General features: G+C 49.1%; 1 protein-coding gene across 3 annotated transcripts in view; it reads left to right on the plus strand.

The window, feature by feature from the left end:
* The window catches only part of HCFC1 (host cell factor C1), a 771,113-nt gene that overhangs the window by 349,732 nt on the left and 398,788 nt on the right, over window positions 1-22,593 (plus strand). For all 3 annotated transcript variants that reach the window (XM_069645438.1, XM_069645439.1, XM_069645441.1), the window contains exon 9: window positions 13,178-13,332. In XM_069645438.1, coding sequence (XP_069501539.1) covers window positions 13,178-13,332 — 155 coding nt within the window. The remainder of the gene's footprint in view (window positions 1-13,177; window positions 13,333-22,593) is intronic.

Here is a 22,593-nt window from a genome sequence, read left to right on the forward strand (position 1 = left end):
ATTGTGCTGCCACATATCGCATGTCCTCGTCAAAAATTAAAACTGTCACCACTGCCATCTGGGGGCACTTTACCTTCCTATACTGCACCATGATCGTTCAGGCGATGCACATTTCCAAAATCTCTCAGATCTATACATAATACTGTGCGCCACTCGCACCAGTCCTGTTCTGTTCCAATCAGGCCTACTCTTTTATCTGACACTACTAGTCCTTGCAAATCTAATGACAAAATTGTCCCTGCCACCATTTCGGGTGGCACCATGGATCGGAAAATAAAATCTGTGGGCACCAGCCAACATTTTGTCGCAATTGAAGGTGCTACTTTTACTAATACCTTGATCGTACAAAAATATGTCCGGGACCACAGAAACCCCACGGACTACTGACTCCCTTGCCATTGCATTGATTACCATTGCTCGAGCTGCACACATTCCTGGAGTGGAACACACTACCCCTTGATCTTTGAATGATTTAGTTCTCCAGCATGGGGTCTGGCATGGATTCACATGCTCATGACAGGGAATATTCTCATGCTCATGAATATTCCTAGTGAGGCTGGGAATCCTCGGTAAAGAAAAAATCAGTTTCACTTCTGAACTGTCTTTCTCCTAACAAACAATCACTGGTCTCTGGGTCATACTGCCCCCAGCCAATGACTGACCTCTAACTAAGCCCCTCCTCTGTCAGCCATCTTCAGATTTTTACTGCATGTTCAAGTGTTGGGAGTCCTGGTGCTATAGCTCTGGAGTTTTTACTGCGTTTTGCAATTTATTTTTTTCTTCCAAGTTTAGCTAAATTTTTTCGATCAGTCGAGTCTAAGCTTCATCGATCAACCTTCAGATTCTTCAGTGCCCCTCGAAGGCAGATTTTCATAGTTTCTTCCTAGAAGATTAGACGCTTCTTCGAGGCCTAAACCGTGTCATGACAGATGAGGACTCGGCGCCTCTCTTCAAGGCAACCTACGGAACGTCTTTTTGGACGCTGGACATTCCCCCTGCCTCTACTGCTTGCATTTGGACCATTCGCATGTGGAGGACGAATGCGTGGCTTGTCGGGAGATGGTGCCGCGCATGCAGGCTGACCGACGCAAGCGCCTCAACGAGTGGCTGCAGGCCAAGGCCCCTGCTCTGGTTGAGTCCACTCAGCTTTCCCTGCCCAGAAGAAGAAAGCTGAGTGGGCTTCTAAGACCTTTGAGGGTGCCTCTCCCGGAGGGGCCCAACCCAAGGCTAAGCACTGCGAGTGCACTGCCTCCGGGAGCGGCGTTGCAATGGGCTCCTCGGCGGCCAGGGCAGGTTCAGCATCTCCAGCACAGTCCACCATGACACAACGCTCAAGTTCTTCAAAGACGAGGGGGTGTCCCTAATTAAGAACCCTTCATCGGCACCGGCAAAACTGGATCGCTATGAGTAGAAATACAGAGTGCCAGACTCTGCGCCCAAGTGCCTACGGTCCCAGCAGTCCCCAGACTGTTTTGGCAGCAGCCAAGAAGTTGTCCTCGGGCTCATCCTTGTCAGCGTCCTCTCTTCCTTCCCCACCCTCCCTTCCAGGCAGTGAGGGGAATGATTTGGATGCCATGGGGCAAAGAGTGATCACGTCGGCAGCAACGACCATCAAGGCCGCTAAGGCACTCTCCATCATGGCCCGTTACGACAGGGAACTTTGGTTCAAGATGGCCCCCCCTTCTGGACTTTCTTCCCGACGACAAGAGGGCTGACGCTTTGGAGATCCTACAGGAAGACGAGATGGCTTCGGACCACGGCATTGCAATGGCCACGGACATTGCCAACACGGGTTTCCGTCAAATGGGCAACAGCGTTTGCCTTTGGCTTGGCTGGCTGAGGGACACTAATTTCCACCAGGATGTCAAGACGAAGGTGTTGGACATGCCCTTCGGGGACAATTTGTTTGGAAAGTCTGTGGATGAGCCTCTACAGGCCATCAAGGCGGACACAGACGGCGCGTGCCCTGGGCACACTGCAAAGACGACAGCCGTCCTTTCGGACTTCTGGAGGGAAATCCCAAAGTTCCTCTAAATGATTCGGAGGAGGTGCCTCGTCCAACCGCCAATCGTCCGAGGAGACCTACAGGGGCAGTGCCAAGTCTGGAGGTGGTTGCTGCCGTCGCCAAGGTGCCCAAGGTGGAGCTTCGGCAAAGCAAGATTGAACTGACCATGGGAGGCTGGCTGGTGAACTTAATCAGCATGTGGAAGACCATCCCCACCGACCGTTGGGTGATGGACGCTTTCGCCCACGGACACACCCTAGAGTTCCAACGTAAGTGTCCACGGATACCACCAGTTGCCCGTCAGGAAAACCACGTCCCTCAGCTGCTGCTGGAGGTTCGGGCAATGTTTAAAAAAGGGGGTGATAGAGCTCGTCCCAAAGAGGCTGCGTAGCTCTGGAGTGTACTCCCGCTATTTTCTCGTCTGAAAGAAGACCGGCGGTTGGAGGTCCATTGTTGTCTGCCGCTGTTTAAAGAAATGCATCAAGTTCCAAAAGTTTTGGATCATGACTCTTCAGCACATGTTGGGACAGCTGGAAGAGGGGTAGTTTGTCGTTGCTGGACTTGGAAGATGCCTACTTTCACATCCCCATACACAAGGGACACCGCAAGCACCTACGCTTCGTGGTTAAAGGAAATTACCAGTTCAAGGTCCTTCCCTTTTTGGTTGAAGTCGGCACCACGAGTGTTCACCAAGTGCCAGACCCCGGTGGCGCCGCTGCTGCGTCTACGAGGGATCCATGTGTACCCGTACGACTGGATTATCCGGGCGAGCTCAATGGACATCGCTGTCGACCACACGACAAAGACAGTCCAACTCCTGACGAACCTGGGGTTCTCAAAGTCCTGCTTGACTCCATCGCAGGACGCACCGTTTCTAGGAGCCCGACTCAACACAGTATTGTGCCTGGCGTTTCCGTCAGAGCATCGTGGCCATCCTCGGCAAGGTACAACGGCTGTTGGCCCTAAAGGTCACAAGGGTGAGGTCCATCAAGTCCCTACTTGGCACTATGTCGTCATGCATATACCTCTTTCGGCTGTGCATGCTACGGATGTGTCCGCTGCAGGAGTTACTCGACGCCCGTTGGATACAAGAGGCAGGGAGTTTCGAGGACCAGATCACACTCGAGAGTTTGTCGAGCAATACGCTGGTGGGGAGTGCGCACACATTTGTCCGCAGGCGTGGATTTCCAGACCCCACCGCATCAGGAGACTGTCACAACGGACGCCTCTGTGGAAGGATGGGACGTGCACTGCGGAAGTCTTCATGCAAGAGGCCTGTGGCTGCCGGAGGAAAAGTGGTTGCACAACGTGTTGGAGCTGCGGGCAGTGTTTTGGGCCCTCAAGTCCTTCCTTCCGTCCCTCAAGGGCAAGGTGGTACTGGTCTTCACGGACCACACCACCACAATGTTCTACATCTGGAAGCAGGGGGTAGCCAGATCCCCGGTGCTCTCCAAAGAGGCGCAGGACCTTTGACACTAGGCTGTAGCCTAGGGGATGCTCCTCATCCCATTTCATCTAGCAGGAGTGAACACCATTGCCGACTCTCAGCAGGGAGGTGCGCTCTTGCCACGATTGGGAACTTCGGCAGGACCAAGTGGATCACCTGTTCCGCAGATGGGGCAATCCCCAGATCAATCTGTTTGTGACGGGATTGAACAAGTGCTAGAGGTTCGCCAGCAAGTTTCCCCAGCCAGGGAGCATGCGGGGGGGGGGGGGGCGTGTATTCTTTCCCCTGGGACGTCCTGTTTCTGTATGTGTTCCCTCCATTGCTGCTTCGACTAGTAAATCAACTGACGGTCCTGGTGCAGGATGAGCCTTATTGCACCGGTGTGACCGAGACAGATATGGTACCCGGATCTTTTGGACATGTCAGCGTCCACTCCAGTTAAGCTTCTGACGGTCGTAGATCTTCTCACCAGGGAAGGCGGCGTGATTCTGCACAACGACACAGGATCTCTGAACCTGAAGGCCTGGCTCCTACAGCACTAGAGTTTGGGGGCTACGATCTCCCGGCAGATTGTAAGAAGGTGCTCGCCAAGGCCAGAGCTTCATCTAATCTCAGATGCTACAGGCACAAGTGGAAGCGGTTTGCTGTTTGTTGCTGTACTCAGAATATCGACCCTCTACGAGTCACTGCTCCTCAGGAGCTTCCGTATTTGTTGTTGGCCAAGTCAGGACTGGCCCATGCTTCCATCTGGTGGCTATTTCCTGCTACACTAGATTTCCTAGACTATCATCCTTATGGTTGCATCCTTTGGTCAAGGAATTCGTCAAAGGACTATTTTGCTCATTCCCACCGGTTGAAGGTCCCGGCGTGGGATCTCAATGTGGTGTTTACTAGCCTCATGGGTTCTCCGTTCAAGCCTCTGCATGCAGCGCCACTGACATTTTTGTCGTGGAAAAGGCTTTTCTTGTGATCATCCCCTCGGCACGACGAGTGGGAGAGATCCAAGCCCTCTCTTGTAAACTTACTTGAGATTCCACGAGACAAGGGTGGTGCTGCAGATAAACCCCTCCTTCTTGCCCAAGGTGCCATCAGACTTTCATCTCAATGAGCCCTTGATGTTACCTGTATTCTTCCAGACGCCTTCGTGGCCGGTTGAGAGGACTTTACACTCGCTAGATGTGGCTAGAGCGCTGAAGTTCTATGTGAACCGCACAAAGTTTTCGGAAGACGTTAGAACCTTTTATGAACTTTGGCCTTGTGAACTATGAGAAGGCCTTCTCAAAGGCTTCCATTTCCAGGTGGCTCTCCGGCTGCATCACCCATTGTCACCGGTTGGCAAACCGACTGTTGCCTGGCCGCCCGAGAGCCCATTCTACCAGAGCGAGCGCTCCAACTACGGCGTTCCCGTCTGGTGTGCCCCTGCTGGACGTCTGCAGCGCTGCTACATGGAGGTCGACCCACACCTTCACAAAGTTCTACTGCGCCGACAGGGATTCCAGGAGAAGGAATAAGTTACTTACCTGTAACTGTTGTGCTCCAGCATGGGTCCGGCACGGATTCACATGCAAACCCTACTGCCTACCCCTCTGCGGCTCGTCTCTTGGTCCTACTGCCACTTTACGTGCTACCAAATCTGAAGATGGCTGCCAGAGGAGGTGCTTGGGTAGAGGGCAGTCATGACCCAGAGCTCAGTGATTGGTTGTTAGGAGAAAGACACTTCAGAAGTGAAACTGATTTTTTCTAAACTGAGGATTCCCAGCCTGACTACTGGGAATATTCATGAGCATGTGAATCCATGCCAGACCCATGCTTTAGAACAACAGTTACAGGTAAGTAACTTGTTACTTACATTTAGTTTACTGAGCAGATCCCTACCCAACAAGTTCACAGGGGAACTCTCTGAATATAACAAGGGGCTCGTACTACCTGCCCTCCCACCTTTACATCCAGCGCCTCAGTGGATGGAACCGTAGAAATAGCCCCAGAGTCCCCCCTCACCCCCATGATGTAATTGCACCTGAATCTACCATACATATAAATTGCTTGTTTCCGATTTCCGCCTCCACCAAGGGCTCCTCTTCAGGGTGTGCGGTTGTCTATAGGATTGGACACGTGAGTTCTCTGTGGGGTGTCCTAATCAGAATATTTATTTGTCCCAGGGAATTTAAAAAGGGCTGCCCCCACCATTGGAACTCCTTGGAATGGGCTGCCTATTCCCCCTGCCAACCTGTTGAACTGTATTACCTCGCTCTGCTGGGGTTGTTGCCCCTGCCTCTCGGCCCCATAAGAGAACTGATTTTGAACCCCTCTCCAGAATTGCTGTTGTCCCGTTCCTTGAGGCCCTTGGAATCCCTGCCCTGGAAGTGATGGCTCATAATTAAATCCCATCCCAGACATGTTCCTGCATTCCCTTGTGAAATGCCTCCATCTCCCGCAAAACACCAGCACTGTGATGTCCACAATCCTCCTCCCCGGGGGGGGGGGGCGCTATCCCCCGAAAGCCTCCTGCTCCTCAAAATCTTCCTCTTGCCCTTGGTGCTCCTACATGCGCTTCTCCATGCTGCCACTGTGGGTTGGGGTACTGTCCCCCGACCCCAGTGTCCCGGTCCTCCTTCACACCATAGTGCCGCAATTGTGGCATTCCCCATTTGAGTGTCTCCTATCCTTTCCCCCTGAGCCGGTGCCGTCACTAGTGCTTGTACAACAAGGTTCTTTTCCACTAGTTTTGCCTCGTCCGTTTGCCGCTTCTAGGCTGTCTCCCTGTCCTGCTCGTTGTTTCTCTGCCCAACCTTTCACTTCAATTCCCACAATTTTATCTAGTGCCTTCTTGGCGTCATTTGGTAATCCCCTCTTTACGATAAAATAGAAAAATAATACTGAATGGTCTTGTTGCCCTCCTGTCGTAACGCTCCACATTTCCTGTAACATAATAAACCTAACTGGGTCCTCATCACCCATTGTATATTACATTAAAGAATGTAAGTAAGGGGTATCTGGGTAGATCCTTCGTAGGGTATCCCATACCCTTGCCCTTACCTCATTAAAGGTTGCTCCATCATGTTCATTATCTGCAGGACTTACCCCAGAGTACCCATCCCTTGCCCATATGTCCCCGGCCTGGTCCCCAACTATGGCAACCATTAAACTCTTAGGTCTCCTAGTGCTAAGGCTACCTGTGCTTGCTGTTTTTCAAATTAGTAGATCTATTTGCTAGCTCCGGCTATAAAGTGGGGGAGAGCTTTAATCAAATTATTTTTGTTTATTTAAGACCATGGCTCATACTACGTTCTCTACTCCTTTATGTGTAAGAGGCATCTGCATGTCTGTTTTCTACCCCTATTTTCTGATTTTTGTACTACCACCATTAAATCTTGTCTTTCTAGATCCATCCCTCCTCACTGCCTCCTGTGGTGGGACGGGTTTCTCGCCGCCTCCTTCCTTGATCTCCTTCTTGCCCTGCCTCTTCATTATTTCTACCATCTTGATCTGCCCATTCATTTTCCCGTGTTTGTTCTACTTGTTGTCCCAGGACCATCTATACCTCCTGCCCATCGTCTTTTTCAACACAAATATTTGTTATTGCACCAGGGTTGAATCTAAACAGACTTCCAATTCCCTATTTTCTGCACCGATACCCTTATTTCTGATGCTTATCTGCTTAGAATTGCATGCTGGACATATAGTCAGACCTCCAGTGGTAACCGTGGAGTATTGCATCTTGTCTTTTGAGGATGGAAAGGGGACGTCGACATGGGCGTGCCTGTAACACTATCCCTAACATGACGTGTAGTGTATCCAAAATCCCTCACGCGTCGAGGTCCATCGGATTGTTTTTTCCTCCCAGCTATCTGGTCTCACTAATGCGGAGCTCTTCATAAGACATTGCATTTGTTATATTTCTCGACCTTTGGTAGTTTATCCCCATTGTCTCTCCCTTCAACGGTTGAATCTTGTGCCACTGCTGCCGACTGATGGAATTTCAATGGCTGTGATCCGGTTGGCACGGCCGACCATTGTGGCTGGGCCCTCTGGCTGGGCCCTCTGGCTGGGCCCTCTGGCTGGGCCCTCTGGCTGGGCCCTCTGGCTGGGCCCTCTGGCTGGGCCCTCTGGCTGGGCCCTCTGGCCGGCCTAGACAGTAGGGAGAGTGGGGTTGATGTGGTCATTTTCAATGCCTTTCCTTTTCCCCTCTTTTTGTTCCCTGGGTTTTGGGGTTTTGTCATCGCTATCTCAATCCTGTGCTATGGACAGGACTCGATTTAGATTTTGTCCTTCGTGCAAGGCACAATATCGGTGGAAAGACTAGCACCGTCGGTGCAATAATTGTCTTCCCCTCAACCACAACGAAGCGTCCGGTACGGCCTGTAAACGCCTGCGTCCTTGGACAATTGAGGAGCGTTGTTTAAAGTGGTGGGCTGCCTTTGGTATGTCGCAGGCCGAAAATAATTCGCTCACCCCCCCCCCCCCCCCATCCCCCCCCACAGCGCCACAGCTGTCAAGTGACGAAGGGACTAGCGATGACCAAGACTGTTTCCGAGGCCATTGATCTGACAGCGGACAGTTCTCTATCTGCAGCGTCCATCCCCGCCCATCAGAGGCATGACGCGAGTTCTGCTATGGGCAAGTCACATCCAGGTGACCGGAATGTACACAATTCCCACAGAGAACTCAACCCAAGGTTTGGCTTTGGCGGCCCATTCAAAGCGTTTCAAAGCGCCAAGAGGCTCGTCGGATACTTCAGGATCCACTGATCTTTATGATCTGCAGCCCTCACTGCAACTGCGTCAGCAGCATGCATCTGGGCAGTCCAAAGGAAAGGGCGCCAGCATCAAAACACACACGCCCATCAACGCTTCACTAGACAGCGCAAACAACTCTTAAGGCCCCAGTGTTGCTGAAATCCACCGCTCAGCCTCCGGCTCAACCGGCACACCTCCCTACTATCCCAAGCATCAGCGATAGTATTGTGAGATCGCTTCGGTGATCAAACAAAAGGAACCGTCGAAAGAGACGTCGAGACAGAACGTCCAAAAGACATGCCGAAAGATGCGTCACAACGCCCGGAGCCTCGAAGACTCTTCTGAGAGCCTTGTGTCATTATCCAAATCTTTAGGAGACCAATCTCGACGCTCGACAGAGGAAGATACTCAAAATGGCCCCTTTCCTCCCCAGGACTCCTCTGGTTCATAATCATGCACCAGAGAGAAATTTGAGGGGTGTATGAACAGACTGGAGAAGCTTGTTACATTTTCAGAGAGGCTTGCTTCCAAAAGACCTCGGGAGGATCTCCCTTGTACACCTATGACCAAGTTTTAGAGGACCTTTGACGATCCTCATGAAGAGGATATTTATGACCTCTATGATGACTAAGTCACCATGGACCCCTATGTACAGGATGATGCTTCCTTTGGCGACCCTACTGCTGATCTTGCAGATCCAATGGAAAGTTGGGAAGACGGCCATCAGGTTGATGATCAACCTTGGGCGTCTCCTACTCCTACACTGGATCCTGACACTCTGTATGGATTCCCCCCACCACACCAGTCCGCCAAGCCTTGCCTGTCGATCAGATGGCGTTTAACGCCATCTTAAAGAAGGTGGCTGAACATTTTCACATCGCCACACAGGAGGCTGTGCCGGACTCAGATTTTGTAGAGGACGTACTGAAGGAAAAGTCTCCTGCCAGTCGGGCCATTTTGTGGTTGAACTCTATCTGAGACTTCTGGCGCCTTCATTATTGATATCAGCTCAGACCTGAGCGGTTAATCCCAGGGTGGAGAAGTTTTCGCACTTCTCCTACCGACCCTGTTTACATCAAGGGCCATGCCACTCCAGAATCTCTGGTAGTTACCATGACTAGAAAAAGGGGTGCTGTACCCCTGTCTACAGGTGAGTCACCACCTGATAAGGAATCCAAAAGGTTGTATGCTCTGGGAAAGAGGGTTACGACTGCTGCTGCATTCTCCACCCGTATAGCCAATAACACCACTCTGTTGGCTAGCTATGCAGACGTACTGTTGCAAGAAGGCCTTCAAGAAGTCCCTGAACCAATGCGGGCAAGGTTGCTCGCAATTGTATCAGAAGGCAAGCAAGTGAATCCGAATGTTCTTAAGAACACCTTAGATGCTGAGACAGTGGGAAGAACCTAGGCACAGGGTACTTTATTAAAACGGCACGCCTGTCTGAGGAACTTTGGCTTTAAGTCAAAGAACTAGGCAGCCTTAATGAACAAACCTGTTGAGGAAACCAACTTGTTCGGCAAGGCCGTGGATGAAGCTCTTGAGACAGCCAAGAAAGAACATGAGACTCTAGTCCCTACAACAGATTACCCAAAAGCCTTCACAACAGAAGGGGCGGCTCTCGTTCCTTTCATGGGCAATCTCGCACCCCTCAAAACCAGTATAATTCAGGAAACTGGAATCAGGACAAGGATAAACCACCACCACTACTTAATTACCTAGAGGACAGCGGTGTGAAAAGGGGTAGAGGCCGGAGTTCCAGCCCCAGAGGCTCTACGGCCTCAGGTCAGAAATGACCCTCAGATCCAGGTCCCCGCCCATGCCACCCCGGTCGGGTGGTGTCTTAACATTCCTTTATGCATGGGAAGGGGTAACTACAGACTACTCAAGACAGTCTCCCACGGGTACTGCATAGAAATTTGCTGACCACCACAATTCAGACGTCCAAAATCAAGACACGGGACCCCAGAAAACCTACCCATCCTGCTGCCAAGAGGTTGAGATTCTGCAGGAAAGGGGCACCATAGAAGTCGTCCCACTTCTACAGGTAAACAAGGGTATTTATTCAGTGTACTTCCTTGTACCCAAAAGGATCTCGCCATGCGCCCTGTGCTAGACTTGCGCCCAACGATCAAATTTGTCAGACCTCAGAAATTTCCTATGGTCACATTGCAGGAGGTAATCCTGCTGCTGAAATGGGAGGATTACATGGCAACATTGGATTTGAAAGATGCATCCTTTCATTTTTCAATGTTGCCGGCGCATAGAAAATACCTGAGGTTCATGATAGAGGACAAGCACCATCCGTTCAAAGTACTCCCCTTCGGCATTGCTTCAGCGTCAAGGGTGTCTACGAAGGTACTGGCAGTGGCAGCAGCACACCTGCGCAGAGACTGTCCCGGTTTACCCTTACCTCGACAACTGGTTAATAACAGGGGAGTCCTACCGAACATGCCTGTTGAACACTCAAAAGACGATAGACCTCTTATTCAGCCTTGGATTCTGCATCAACGAGAAGAAATCCAGCCTAGACCCCAGCCAAGTCAAACAGTTTCTAGGGGCTCTAATTCAGACAGAAGACGACCTTGTCTTCCCCTCCAGCGAGAGGGTTCAGAACATGCGGTTTCAGATCCATGAGTATGTAGCCGGTCGAGAGGCGACGGTGCGCAAAGCCATGCGACTGTTAGGATTGATGGCGTCCTGCATTTACTTCCTCACGCACGCCTGCGTCCCATGCAAGAGTGGCTCAACAGCCAGTGGTGTAAGGCCAACGAACAATGGGAAGATCTGGTAGTGTTGCCAGCCCTCGTTCTCTCTGCAGTGGTGGTCGAGGGAAAACTTCTTCAAGGGAAAGGCCTTCACCACGCCGCAGTAGACCCCACTCACGACAAATGCATCTCACAGGGTGGGGGCTCACCTGCTTCAGCAGACGCACACGGCGTGTGGTCCCAGAAGTAACATCCAACCCCATAAATCTGGAGGCGCTGTTGGCTTTATTCAAAGTACTATGGTCCTGATCCTGCCAGACAGCACCACGGCCATGTACTGCCTGAACAAGCAAGGGGGCACACACTCTCCAGGGCTATCCAAGCTCTCCCAGAATATTTGGAAATGGGCTCTCAAACACAAGATGTTGCTGTTGTCACAACACGTTTCAGGGGAACTCAATCTTCTGGCGGATGTGCTCAGCAGAGACTTATTGCCCGTAGAGTACAGATGGCGACTACATGAAGACGGTCTCCAACGTTTTCGCGCTATGGGGCTTCCCAGAGATCGACCTGTTCACAACTCTGGAGAACGCTCAATGCCAAGATTATGCCTCCAGGTACCCCCAGAACCAATCCAAGAAGAATGGTCTCTGGATTGCATGATCAGGGAAATTTGTTTACTCGTCCCAACCCCACTCCCCCGCTCAACTAGATCATGCACAAGATGCACCAGGAACCTGTCATGATACTGGTGGTCCCCATGTGGGCCCGCTAACCGTGGTTCTCATCTGTTGGAGATGTCCCTATCTCCTCCAATGAAACTGCCTTGCCCGTACGACATGTCTCAGGACAAGGGGGAGACACTTTACACATGCCCGCCAACCCTGGACTTAGCAGCCTGGCTCCTGAGGTCATAGAGTTCGGGCACCTAAAGCTCCCTGAGATGCATGGACATAGGAGGTGAGAAAACCGAACACCCGATATTGCTACTCCAGTAAATGGAAGCACTTTATTGTATTGTATATATTTTGTTTATATAACGCTTTACTCCAAAACGCTGAACATTTAAACAACTTGATATATAAAAAATTATAACTGTAGAAGCAAATTATAATTATGAATCAATCCAACAAAACAGTAAGAAGAGCAATTAAACTGGAGGGAGAGCAGTGCAGTAGAACTGAGAGGGAGGGGTGAGGAGGAGAAGGTGGAGGGAAATAGAAGGGGAAAAGAGGTGAGAGTGGGGTGGAAGGAGAGGAGGGAGATGATCAATGGGAAAGATGAAGGAAGGAGGGGGAGCAAGAAGGGGGAGGGTTTTCATGGTGGGGAATGGAGAAGGAGAGATTTGAGGGATGTGCGGAAAGAGGAGAATCACTTTTATGTTTTAGTGGCAGCTTATAGAGAGGGTTCTTGTCTCTAAATCCTCCATCTCAAGATGGATTGTCCATTGCATCACACGCCGTTTCTCTCTTGCTAAGAGACCTGCTCTTCAAGCCTAGAGCACATTCTACTCTAGGCACTGGGGCTTCCATAGCATTCATTGCCAATGTTCCCCTAGAGTCCATTTTCAAAGCTGCAACTCATTCTAGGTCTGATTGTCAGGTTGGACAAGCAATACTAAGACATCTTTTCACTACTGGGCCTTCTCACAACCCACCTCCAACTCTGGGTACTGCTCGATAGTCTATGCACAGCACGTGTTTCTAAGCGGATTTAAAAGCATCAGAAGACATGCATTACTCACGTAATAGCATTTCTGATGATTGTATCTGCTTAGATTCACATGTGCCCACCCTTCCTCGTGCTCGGGTGGAAGGAACACGTCTTACTACTTTCTCTCGTTATCTACTCTCACGATAGTCATTAGGCTCTGTCATGGCAGAAAAAATTCAATCGGAGGGACCTTGACGCGTGAGGGATTTTGGGTACACTACACGTCACGTTAGGGATAGTGCTACAGGCACGCACATGTCGACGTCCCCTTTCGATCTCGAAAGACAAGATGCAATACTTGGCGGCTACACTGGATGTGAGACTATATGCACAGCACGTGAATCTAAGCAGATACAATCAGAAATGCTATTACGGTGAGTAATGCATGTCATTTCATAAGGTCTCTATTTTTTTTACTGTGGTATCCTTTTGATTTTCAAACTTTGCTGGTCTCATTTTCTTGCTGCAGTTTGTTGTCTTGTAACTAAATATTTGTGTTTCCAGTTTGCTTCCGATAACCAATTAAATTGATTTACATGTTTGCCTCCCTTTTTTTCCTCCTCCACAGTTCCTGCTGTTTTGAAGGTAACTGGTCCTCAGACCACTATGACAACTCCCCTTGTGACTGTACGGCCTTCCAACCAGATGGGGAAACCAGTCACTGTGACATCCTTGCCTGCTGGAGTTCGCATGGTTGTTCCAACACAGAGTGCACAAGGAGCTGTGAGTTCTAATCTTTGATAAGCTGTGGCTTATGAAGCACTGAACACCTATGAATGTATTTTGGAGATGTCTATAATGCCTTAGTTCTTGGAAACCAACCTGTTTTTCCTCACTCGAGCAGTGTTGGTGCATGAGCACTCTTCAGTCTAAGTGGAGAGGGGTGCTACAGATTACCAACATACCCACACCGACCATATGGCACAAGTTGCATGCAGTGTATCTGTTACGAAATTTTTCTTTTTTTTTTTAGCAACCTTCCCTCCATTTCTATGGACCCCCACATTTTTTGCTTTTGTACTGTGTCCTGACATTTTCCAGTGAAGTGAAGCTGAAGACTTCATTCTTATGGGGAAACTGACTGGTCCTTCAGACTGTCAGTACTGGGCACTGTTTCTCTTTTCTTTGTACATTTTACCTATTTTTTGGATAACGTTTTATCATTGCACTATATAAGAGCACTTCAGCCATTACCCAAGAGATCCTGTGAGAAGCCAAGTATTCGGCTTAGCTTTGAAGATGTCAGAAGGCCTGGCGACCAACATTTGCTACAGTCCCGATGGAGCCCTGTCTGGCTGTTTATCCTTAGACGTCCATCTGTGGAGTTTTGATCCTTGAAGTGGCAGGACCAACCAATCAGACGTCTGCTTGGTGCCTTACCATCTGGAGTCTTTGGAGGTATCCCTGGACCGTCCCGTTTGTGCTATCACGCTAGAGGGGTTATTATTTGTTTCGGATAGGAACTTTGGGGGGTCCTCTGCTTGTTTCACAAGACTTCATCCTGCAACATTTCGCCATTCCAGCATCAACGGAACCCGAGATAGAAGGGGGATGCTGACCGCAACGGCTGTTTCTGCTCATGTCGCTCTGCATTGGAGACTTTAATAGAAAATGCTGTTCCTGTGCCTAGAGGAGTGCTGCATCGGTGTGGTTTGCATTCATCCACTGGAACAGGTTTTACCAGCTCCTGGACCCAACCAGAACTTTGTCTTGCATCTGTTCTTGGACTGGAATAAATAGTGGGAAAACCGAAGCCTGTCCACCTTCCAATGACCTGCCAAGTCTGACTAACCATGGCCAGTGGTAAAAAATGGTCATGCTACAATATTTTTCACTTTTCCTCTGGCCATCTTGTCTTTTAGCCATCTTCCTGGCCTGGGAGGCCTGGAAAATCCTTACATGGACTTACAGTGCCTGGGAAAGCAGAGGCATTTGCAGGCTACTGGTGGTCCGTGTGTTGGCTGCCAGGAAGTGGGCTGGGACTCTGAAGCCTGGGCAGGCTTGACTGAGGTCTCCTACCGAAGATGCAAATCGCACAAAGGAATTTCCCATCCTGGAGGGCAGGGGAAATGGCAAAAAAGACTAGGGCCTTTTTGGTAAAATGGTCACCCATAAGTGCCTTTAACGCAGCTGTGATAACAGCCCACGGTACATGTGCCCCACAATTGTAAAAGGTTTCACTGCCACGAGCCATTTAAGTTAAGCTTGTCCCTTTAAGTGCTAGTGAGGAATGGGATACATTGTTTTTCCCCAGCGTTTAACATAAGGTGGGATGTGCTGGTTTCTCATCACATTTAGAAGGGACCGAAATATCCTTTCTACCCTTGGGAACTGTAGTTCTCACAGGGTTAGCGACAGAAAGTATAAGGGGAGCCCAAAGGGCAACCCTGTAACAGTAAAAAGGTGTATACCAAAAGTTGTCAAAAAGGATAACATTGAAACAAAACGATGGAGATTCTTACAAATGACACCCATATCGAGTAAAAGCATCTGAGGGTGTGGAAAAAGGTTCCCACTCACTGAGATGTAGGGAAAAATAATCTACCAGTCCTGCAAAAAGTTCTTGGGTTCTCACAAGTGTGGTAGATTTGGCACTAAAGTTAAAATCTTACCTAAAAGCCACTGATGCACGGTGACACATGTGGACGCATTTGCCGTGGTCGGATTTCTCTTTTTGGCAATTCTATGGACCCCCAAACATTTTGCTTTTATTTTTGAATCTGACCAGTGAAGTAGAGCCCTGCTCTTCAGTCCACTAACTTTTGCCCATTTGTCATGGGGAAACAGACTAGTCCATAAGTACTGGGAAACTGTGTTTCACTTAGCTGGATAAGTGTTCTATTTTTTTTTGTGTAACTTTATATAATTTCACAATACATCCTACAATGAAATGCGGTGGGGTTATTTTTTTATGACCAAAGGCTAATCATGGATGTTTTGTTACCATTGATGCCCCTAAATAAACAGCTGGTGGGAGCAGTTGGATTTTTACAATTTTGGAAAACTTTTCTTTAGCCCTACCGCGTTTACTGCGCTTGAATACAACAATGACTAGTGTCCCAACATGACCATGCCATGAGGTTTTTGCTTATTCTTTTGGCCATCTTGTCCTGTGACCACCTTCCTGCCTTGCCAGGCAAGGACCTTCCTTTTATGGTCCTGCACTGCCTAGCAGAGCCTTGGTTTGCAGGGCCATGTGTGTGTTGGGACTGTCTGGTTGAAAGCCACAAACTGGTTTCTGTATGCTGGAGAGTATAAATGAGATTCACCATATGTGTGAGATAAATGTGACTAACCTCTCCCCCTTGCTTACTTTGACCCAGTTGATCAAGCAGATGCCTGAGCTGCGCTCTTTAATGTTTCATCATTTCAACATGACTACATATGTTCCAGCAAGCACGGTTGGAGATTTATCATTGTCATGCTTCATCCCCCTCTCCTAATGAGACCCCCACTGGAACGTTTTCTTTCTATCCTGAATGAGTATCGCCTTTTTCCTCTCATCCATTCTGGGTTGTCTTTTGGAACTCTGTTCTGTGTTTTGTATCTGTCTGGACAGATGTATAGAAGGCCATTCTATATTGTGACAGCCACACCTCCGGGAGCTGTAGCCAAACCAGTTCAAGGTAGCAAGGCGAGTGGTCTAGGCCAAGTCTGAAGCGGTGGTGAGCTTGTAAGGGGTCCACAATGAGTACACAGTGAAGCCGTCAAGGAACACGCTTGGACATGCAGGTATACAAATACTACTTTACTTCTGGCTAACTAACAGGTAATATTATCACTCCATACTTAAAATTAGATACATATATACAATTACTGGAGTAGGGCAAAATACATATCAAACCCCTGAAAAGGAAGGTATAGATTAGTATTAGCACTACTAGTCAACAGAGATTCTATCCGAACTTCAGAAGTCCATCCCTAGGATGTATGGGGCCTTGTGAGCGTTAAGCAGACTTTGTATGCAATACCCTCTGGGACCACTACACACAATTCTGACTATAGGTATAGGCAACCCAACCTTTGATATAAGCTTGTACTACAGTTTTGGTAGTGTTTTGAGCAGCCTGGTTTATCTCAAGAGGGGAAATGTGAGCTGTAGTGTAGTTGCACAAAGATTCAGTTACAGGTATTCCAATAAACTCTTATACTTAGGGTTTCTTGCATAAACAATTATTAATGTATCAGTCAGTTATAAAGCCTTCTTCAGAAGGTAGCAATAGAATAGTAACACACAAATACACTTCAGTACTGTACACTGAGTTTCTGAATCAGTAAATACCCTTTTGGAATGGCCCACAGACACAACCTACACCCACATGTGACTTCAATAACAAGAATGCTGGTAATATTAATAACTTACTGTTGGCATTCAGCGTACTCTTAAAAGTTGGTAAAAGGCAAAGGTTATTAGAACAAGAGACCACAAATATTCTTAAGCTGGCAAGTACTTTCATATTTTCCTGGAAGTCATTCAGTTCAATAGGCTAAGCCAAAGTCAATGGGCAAAAGTCTTGTATAATATGAAGCACTTCTGGTAAGTAAATGGAAAAGTCTTTGCACAAGTTCTTAGGAGTCTTTGATGAAAAGAAGAATCAAATGTAGGGCCACAAGCTGATTAGACTTGGGAGTTGTAGACGTTACAAGCACTCTACAGTGAGAGGTAAGTGTTCTCAGACTTTTTACAGTACCTTTAACCCCTTAACTGCCATGTGTCCAGAGCCCCCCACCCCCGCGGCCACCCACCCCAATCTAAGGCCTTTTTTGGTGATTTCGGTATGTCGCCATTCAATGGCGTGTAACTTTTGGCCCTGTTTTTTCCCTACATGTAGGTGGTCGTATTGCCACCCATGAATCCTAGTTTGCTGTATGGGGTGAGAGAATAACCAAAAGGGGATAAAATGTGGGGTTTTGTTTAAAAAAAATGCCAGTAAAATGATGTACAAAGAAGCCTGTGGTTTTTGCCTTGTAAGAGCTAGGAACAAATGGTTTGCTGTGCTGAATTCCCCATTCTCCTGGCTTTCAAGAACAGGTTGAGGCAAAGAACCATTTTTCTTTTTTTGTATTTTTTTTTTTATGGTGATCAACAGTTTTGTGAGGCGATTTTGGCTTTTTTTTCCAATCGGACATGCATGGACGGAATGGAAGAAAATGGTAGCAAAGCTGAATGGGAGAACAAAAAGGCATACATTTCTGAAAAGTAGCCAAAATTCCAAGTAAGGAAGGGTGATTTGCGCAGGTCAGGCAACAACTATCTACGGGCATAGTTTGGGGGAAAAGCGGGAAAATGACCAAAGAAAAGGTATGTGGTGGAAATGGTTGGCCTGGTACGGCAATGGCTTGCATGAATTTTGAGAAAAACAATGCTCCGCTACATTCCCTCGCCTCTTGCAGTTAGGAAATCACACATTTTTTGTAAGGTTTCACAAAACAAGCAATACCACAAGCCAAAAACTGAGCCATGGTGCACAGGAGTTTTATGCGTACGGTCTGAACAGACGTTCTTAGCATGTGTAAAACAGGAAAACGAATGTGGTGAGGAAGGGCAAGCATACGTTTTTTGAAAGAGCACTGGCAGACCTTTTCAAGGGTAGTTGACTTGTGCATGTTACAAAAGTGTATAATGCCTAAAGTAGCGACTAAATGAAGGTCACATTTGGGAAATGAAAGGGTTGTGTGACAAAGGGCAGCAGCAAATGGGTCCAAACGTTATGAAAACCACACAAACACAACACATGTTGTACATTCCCGCATTCCCAAAGGTGTCTCGACAAAAACGGTACCTCGTGTGGGTGCACCTACCTGGGCGCAAGGGGGAAAGCCGAAAACATGGGTAACCCCAAGACTTTTGTCACAGCATAATTTCAGGAATTATGCTCATGCGCACACCCTACGGATTTGGGCCTAGGGTGTCCAAGCCACCATGGAAAATGGGGAACCCCATGCATTTACGAAAAGAGGACACCCGTGGGAATCGGCAGAGGTCTTATTGTGCAAATTGGCCCAGAATTAATTACCCAGAACCCCCGGCATAGTCCAAAATGTGGCCAAAAAACACTATTTCTGCACATTTCACTCTGGTCACCCACCGAAACATGCTGCCAACACATTTCCTACAGTCCCGCGTTCCCACAGGTGTCCCAACAAAAACGGTACCTCACATGTGTGATTGCACCTACCTGGGCGCACAGGGAAAAGGCTAAACCACTGATAACACCCAACTGGTGTTGGGAGACAACCTACAGAATTGGGCCTAGGGAGTCCAAGCCACCAGGGAAAACGGGGAACCCCATGCTTTTCTGAAAAGAGGACACCCATGGGAATCCAAAGATGTCTGACTTGCGCAAATCTCACCAGAATGTATTACCCACAAGCCCTGCTAAAACCCACATGGGAGAAGGGTGCCCAAGGCCAGGGACATTACCGCTGACTGCTGGAGCTATGGCTGGCCTGCATTACAGGTTTTCCCTCCAGGAAAAGACGGGGAATATCCCAGTCCTCCCTGGAACCAACACTGGGCATGGAGATGTACAACCCAATGGTAGTCACCTGCCCAAGGCCCGGGATAATACCCCCTAAAGCCCTGGAGCTCTGGCTGGCCTGCGTTACAGCTTCTCCCTTTGAGAAAGGTCGGGGACCCTGGTGCAGCTCCTTGAAACCGTTGCTGAGCTTCAGCCCGGTGAAACCACATGGGAGACAGCCGCCCAAGGCCAGGGACATCAGCCCCGGCTATTGTGGAGCGTGGCCTGGGCTACGATACAGAATTTCCCTTGGGCCAGGGAAGTGGAACCTGCCGGGGCTCCCTGGGGCACGGTACACTCGCATGGTAAACGGATGGCCAAGGCCAGGGACATCACCTCCAAACATCCTGGAGTTCTTGCTGGCCTGTTACAGCTTTTCCCCACCAGGGAGCCACCAGGGAGTTCCGGCAGTGTGCCAATACCTCCCCGAAAGGAAAAGCTATAATGCAGCCCAGCCACAACTCCAGGACGGTTGGAGGTGATGTACCCAGCCTTGGACATCCATTTACCATATGGGTATACCGTCCCCTAGGCACACGGCAGCTCCAGGGAGCGCCGGCAGGATCCCCATTCCTCCCTGGAGGTGACATCTGTAACATAGCACAGCTAGAGGTGCAGCCTGGGCTTGCAGACAGTCAACACACATTGGAGACATCCGCTCCCAGGGAAACACCAATGTTCTGCTGGCATGTGGGACAAGTTGTAGCCTGCCCTTGTATTTGTGTCCCAGCCCACCAAAATATCTCCCCAGACGGCCCATTCCCATCCACACCACCCGCAATTCAGCCCCAGTCTCACCCACCCCACTGACAGTGGGCCCTAACCGTAGAATAATAAAAAAAGTACTCTCATAATGTTGCAGCTGCTCGCGTAGAAAAAGCTGTAAACAAAACAAACATTTGTTATCTACGGTCACCCCAGCAAAAACAAATCTACACGAATACTTTACAATCACGGCCCCCCCCTTGCAAGCCATCCCTGGTGGTCTACTGAACCTCACCGCCCAGTGAAAACACATTTGCCCCTTCCTAGGGGTAGAAATCTGCCCCAGGGAGGGCTGCATGAGGTGCCGCCACACTTCATTTGGGTTGGTGGCAGAGGGCAAGCATCCTCAAAACATCAGACATGCCCTCCAGTGGATGGGGCAGTAGGGTTTGGGCACCCTGGGGGCAGATTGGTCGACTAATGTGCCCACCTGCGCCAAGGGAGGTTTGGTAAACCAAGAAAAAAATTGAAAATGCTAGGCTGCACTTTAGGGGGTGCTGAGGGGCACCATAAACCGCCGGGGAATCTTGTAATGTTAAAGGACATTTGTACCATGCACTATCGCCACCAGAGTGGTCCCCTGGCGCTCTGGCAGCTCTGAAAGAGGGGAAAAGGAGAGGTTGGGTTAGTGGGAGGAAGCTGGACAAGTGCAAGAGAGCAGTGATGTGCTGTTAGTGGCCACAGCTCGGTGGGTCCGTTGGCTGGCCCTGGGGTGTTTGCGGCTGGTGGTAGTTGTGTACTGTTGGGAGTCTGTTTTATGTTTTGTTGTTGCAATGTAGTGAAGTATGTGCGGTTTGTTGTGCTGTAGGTTTGTGGTTGTTTGGAGTTAGAGAGGTGTATGCAGAGGGGTACATTGTTTGTGGATTGGTTAGTTGGAATTTCTGTCTCGAAGTGAGGCGATGGGTTTGCATAATCTCCCCAGATGGGGTGTGGGAGCATTTCTGCACCTCTGTTCTGATCTGGGCTTGTCCGGTACACGGTCCCTTTCACATCTGGCCTCCACTTCCATTTACTCCTTCATAACCTTACCTGCCTTCCTTTTCCACTCATACGGCCAGTGTATCTGCTAACCTGCATGAGGTGCCACACCCCTCCATTTGGGGTGGAGGCGAGAGGCACCCTTGCGGGCAGATTGGCACACTAATGTGAACGGTGACGTAAAACTGAAGGTAATCCAACACACAAAATCTGGGTTTCCTCTCCCTGGCTATACAGTTTCCAGCAGCAACTCTGTGGAAATTCAACTAGCTCCGAGATGGATAACCAGGTGGCTTACTTTGGAGTTGATTGGTCCCACCAACTCAAGGGGAGAAGTCGTCCTTGCAGGGGCTTCTCTGTCGATGCGAACTTCGCGTTTTGGCACTGCTCAGGGCTTCACCGGGAAAACTAGGTCCAGAAGTTGCAGCAGGCATTTTCAATTTCTTCTTCGGTTTCTTCGTCCAGTGGTCGACTCTGCCTTCCAGGCCAAAGGATTCGCCTTTTATTCAGTTCTCTCCCATTCATTCCACCCTAGCTGTCAATCGCCCAGCAGGGTGGCTGTCCCTGCCGGACAGTCAGCCAGCCAATCGGAGTGCATTTGGGTCTCATAGGAGACTAAGCACATGGAGTTTTGGGCACCTCCCTCACTTCCTGCCTACTCCAGACACCCTGGAGCCAGAGGCGGGTTTCACTCCTGAACAGACCAAACCTGGTTTGGTGTGCAGAGAAAATCTCAAGAAGGATATTTCCACAAAGAGATGGCGAAAAAATAAGAACGGCACCATTTTGACAAAGATGGCTCCCGTGTATGCTTTACTGTAGCTGCAAACGCAGCCCGCAGTAAAGTTACAGTATGGTAGTTCAAACGAAACCACTGCCACCAGCAATTCAATGAGAAATGGGTAACATAAAAAAATGTTACATGAGAAGCTAGACAAAGGGGATGCTAAGTAACCCCTCCAGCACCCTATTGTAAGATAGTGTGTGCTGGGTCTAGAAAGTTACAATTGTAGGTATAGTCAATTTCACTTTACTGCTCTTGGAAACAGTAGTTTATCCAAGAGAAGGTATTTAAACCTTTGGGAAATCTGAAAGACTTCCCTGTGTCACTGCACTGAAGGTGATGTGTGACACAATGTAAAAGATGATGCCTATGGAGTTTGTCAGACTCCACAACCAAAACAGTGTTCTCCAGCATGGGGTCTGGCATGGATTCACATGCTCATGAATATTCCCTGTCGTCAGGCCGGGAATCCTCGGTATAGAAAAAAAATCAGTATCAGTTTAGTTTCTGATCTGTCTTTCTTAGTAGTAACCAATCACTGGTCTCTGGATCATACTGCCCCCAGCCAATGACTGCCCTCTCCCTAAGCCCCGCGTCCGGCAGCCATCCTCAGATTTTTACCGCACGTTCAAGTGTTGGGAGTCCTCGTGCTGCAGCTCTCGAGCTTTTGCTGCGTTTTCGTGCTTTTTCAGGAGATTTTTCTCATTTTTCGGTTAAATAGAGCCTCAAGCTCCACCGTTTCTACATCCGATCAACGGGGATCCGTTTCGGAGTTTTCTACGCCCCTCAAGGGTGAAGATTTCGTCAAGTTACGCTTTTGGAGGATTCCAGAAGTTCTGAGGCCTACCCCGGACATGGCCCAGGAGAAAGGAAGCTCGACGCCCGGGAAGCTATTCAGGACCTGCCCTGGATGCCAGCTTCAGAATGTTTTCAAGG

The sequence above is a fragment of the Ambystoma mexicanum genome, chromosome 2p (assembly GCF_040938575.1).
Source record: "Ambystoma mexicanum isolate Mex_15411 chromosome 2p, UKY_AmexF1_1, whole genome shotgun sequence".
Taxonomy (NCBI): domain Eukaryota; kingdom Metazoa; phylum Chordata; class Amphibia; order Caudata; family Ambystomatidae; genus Ambystoma; species Ambystoma mexicanum.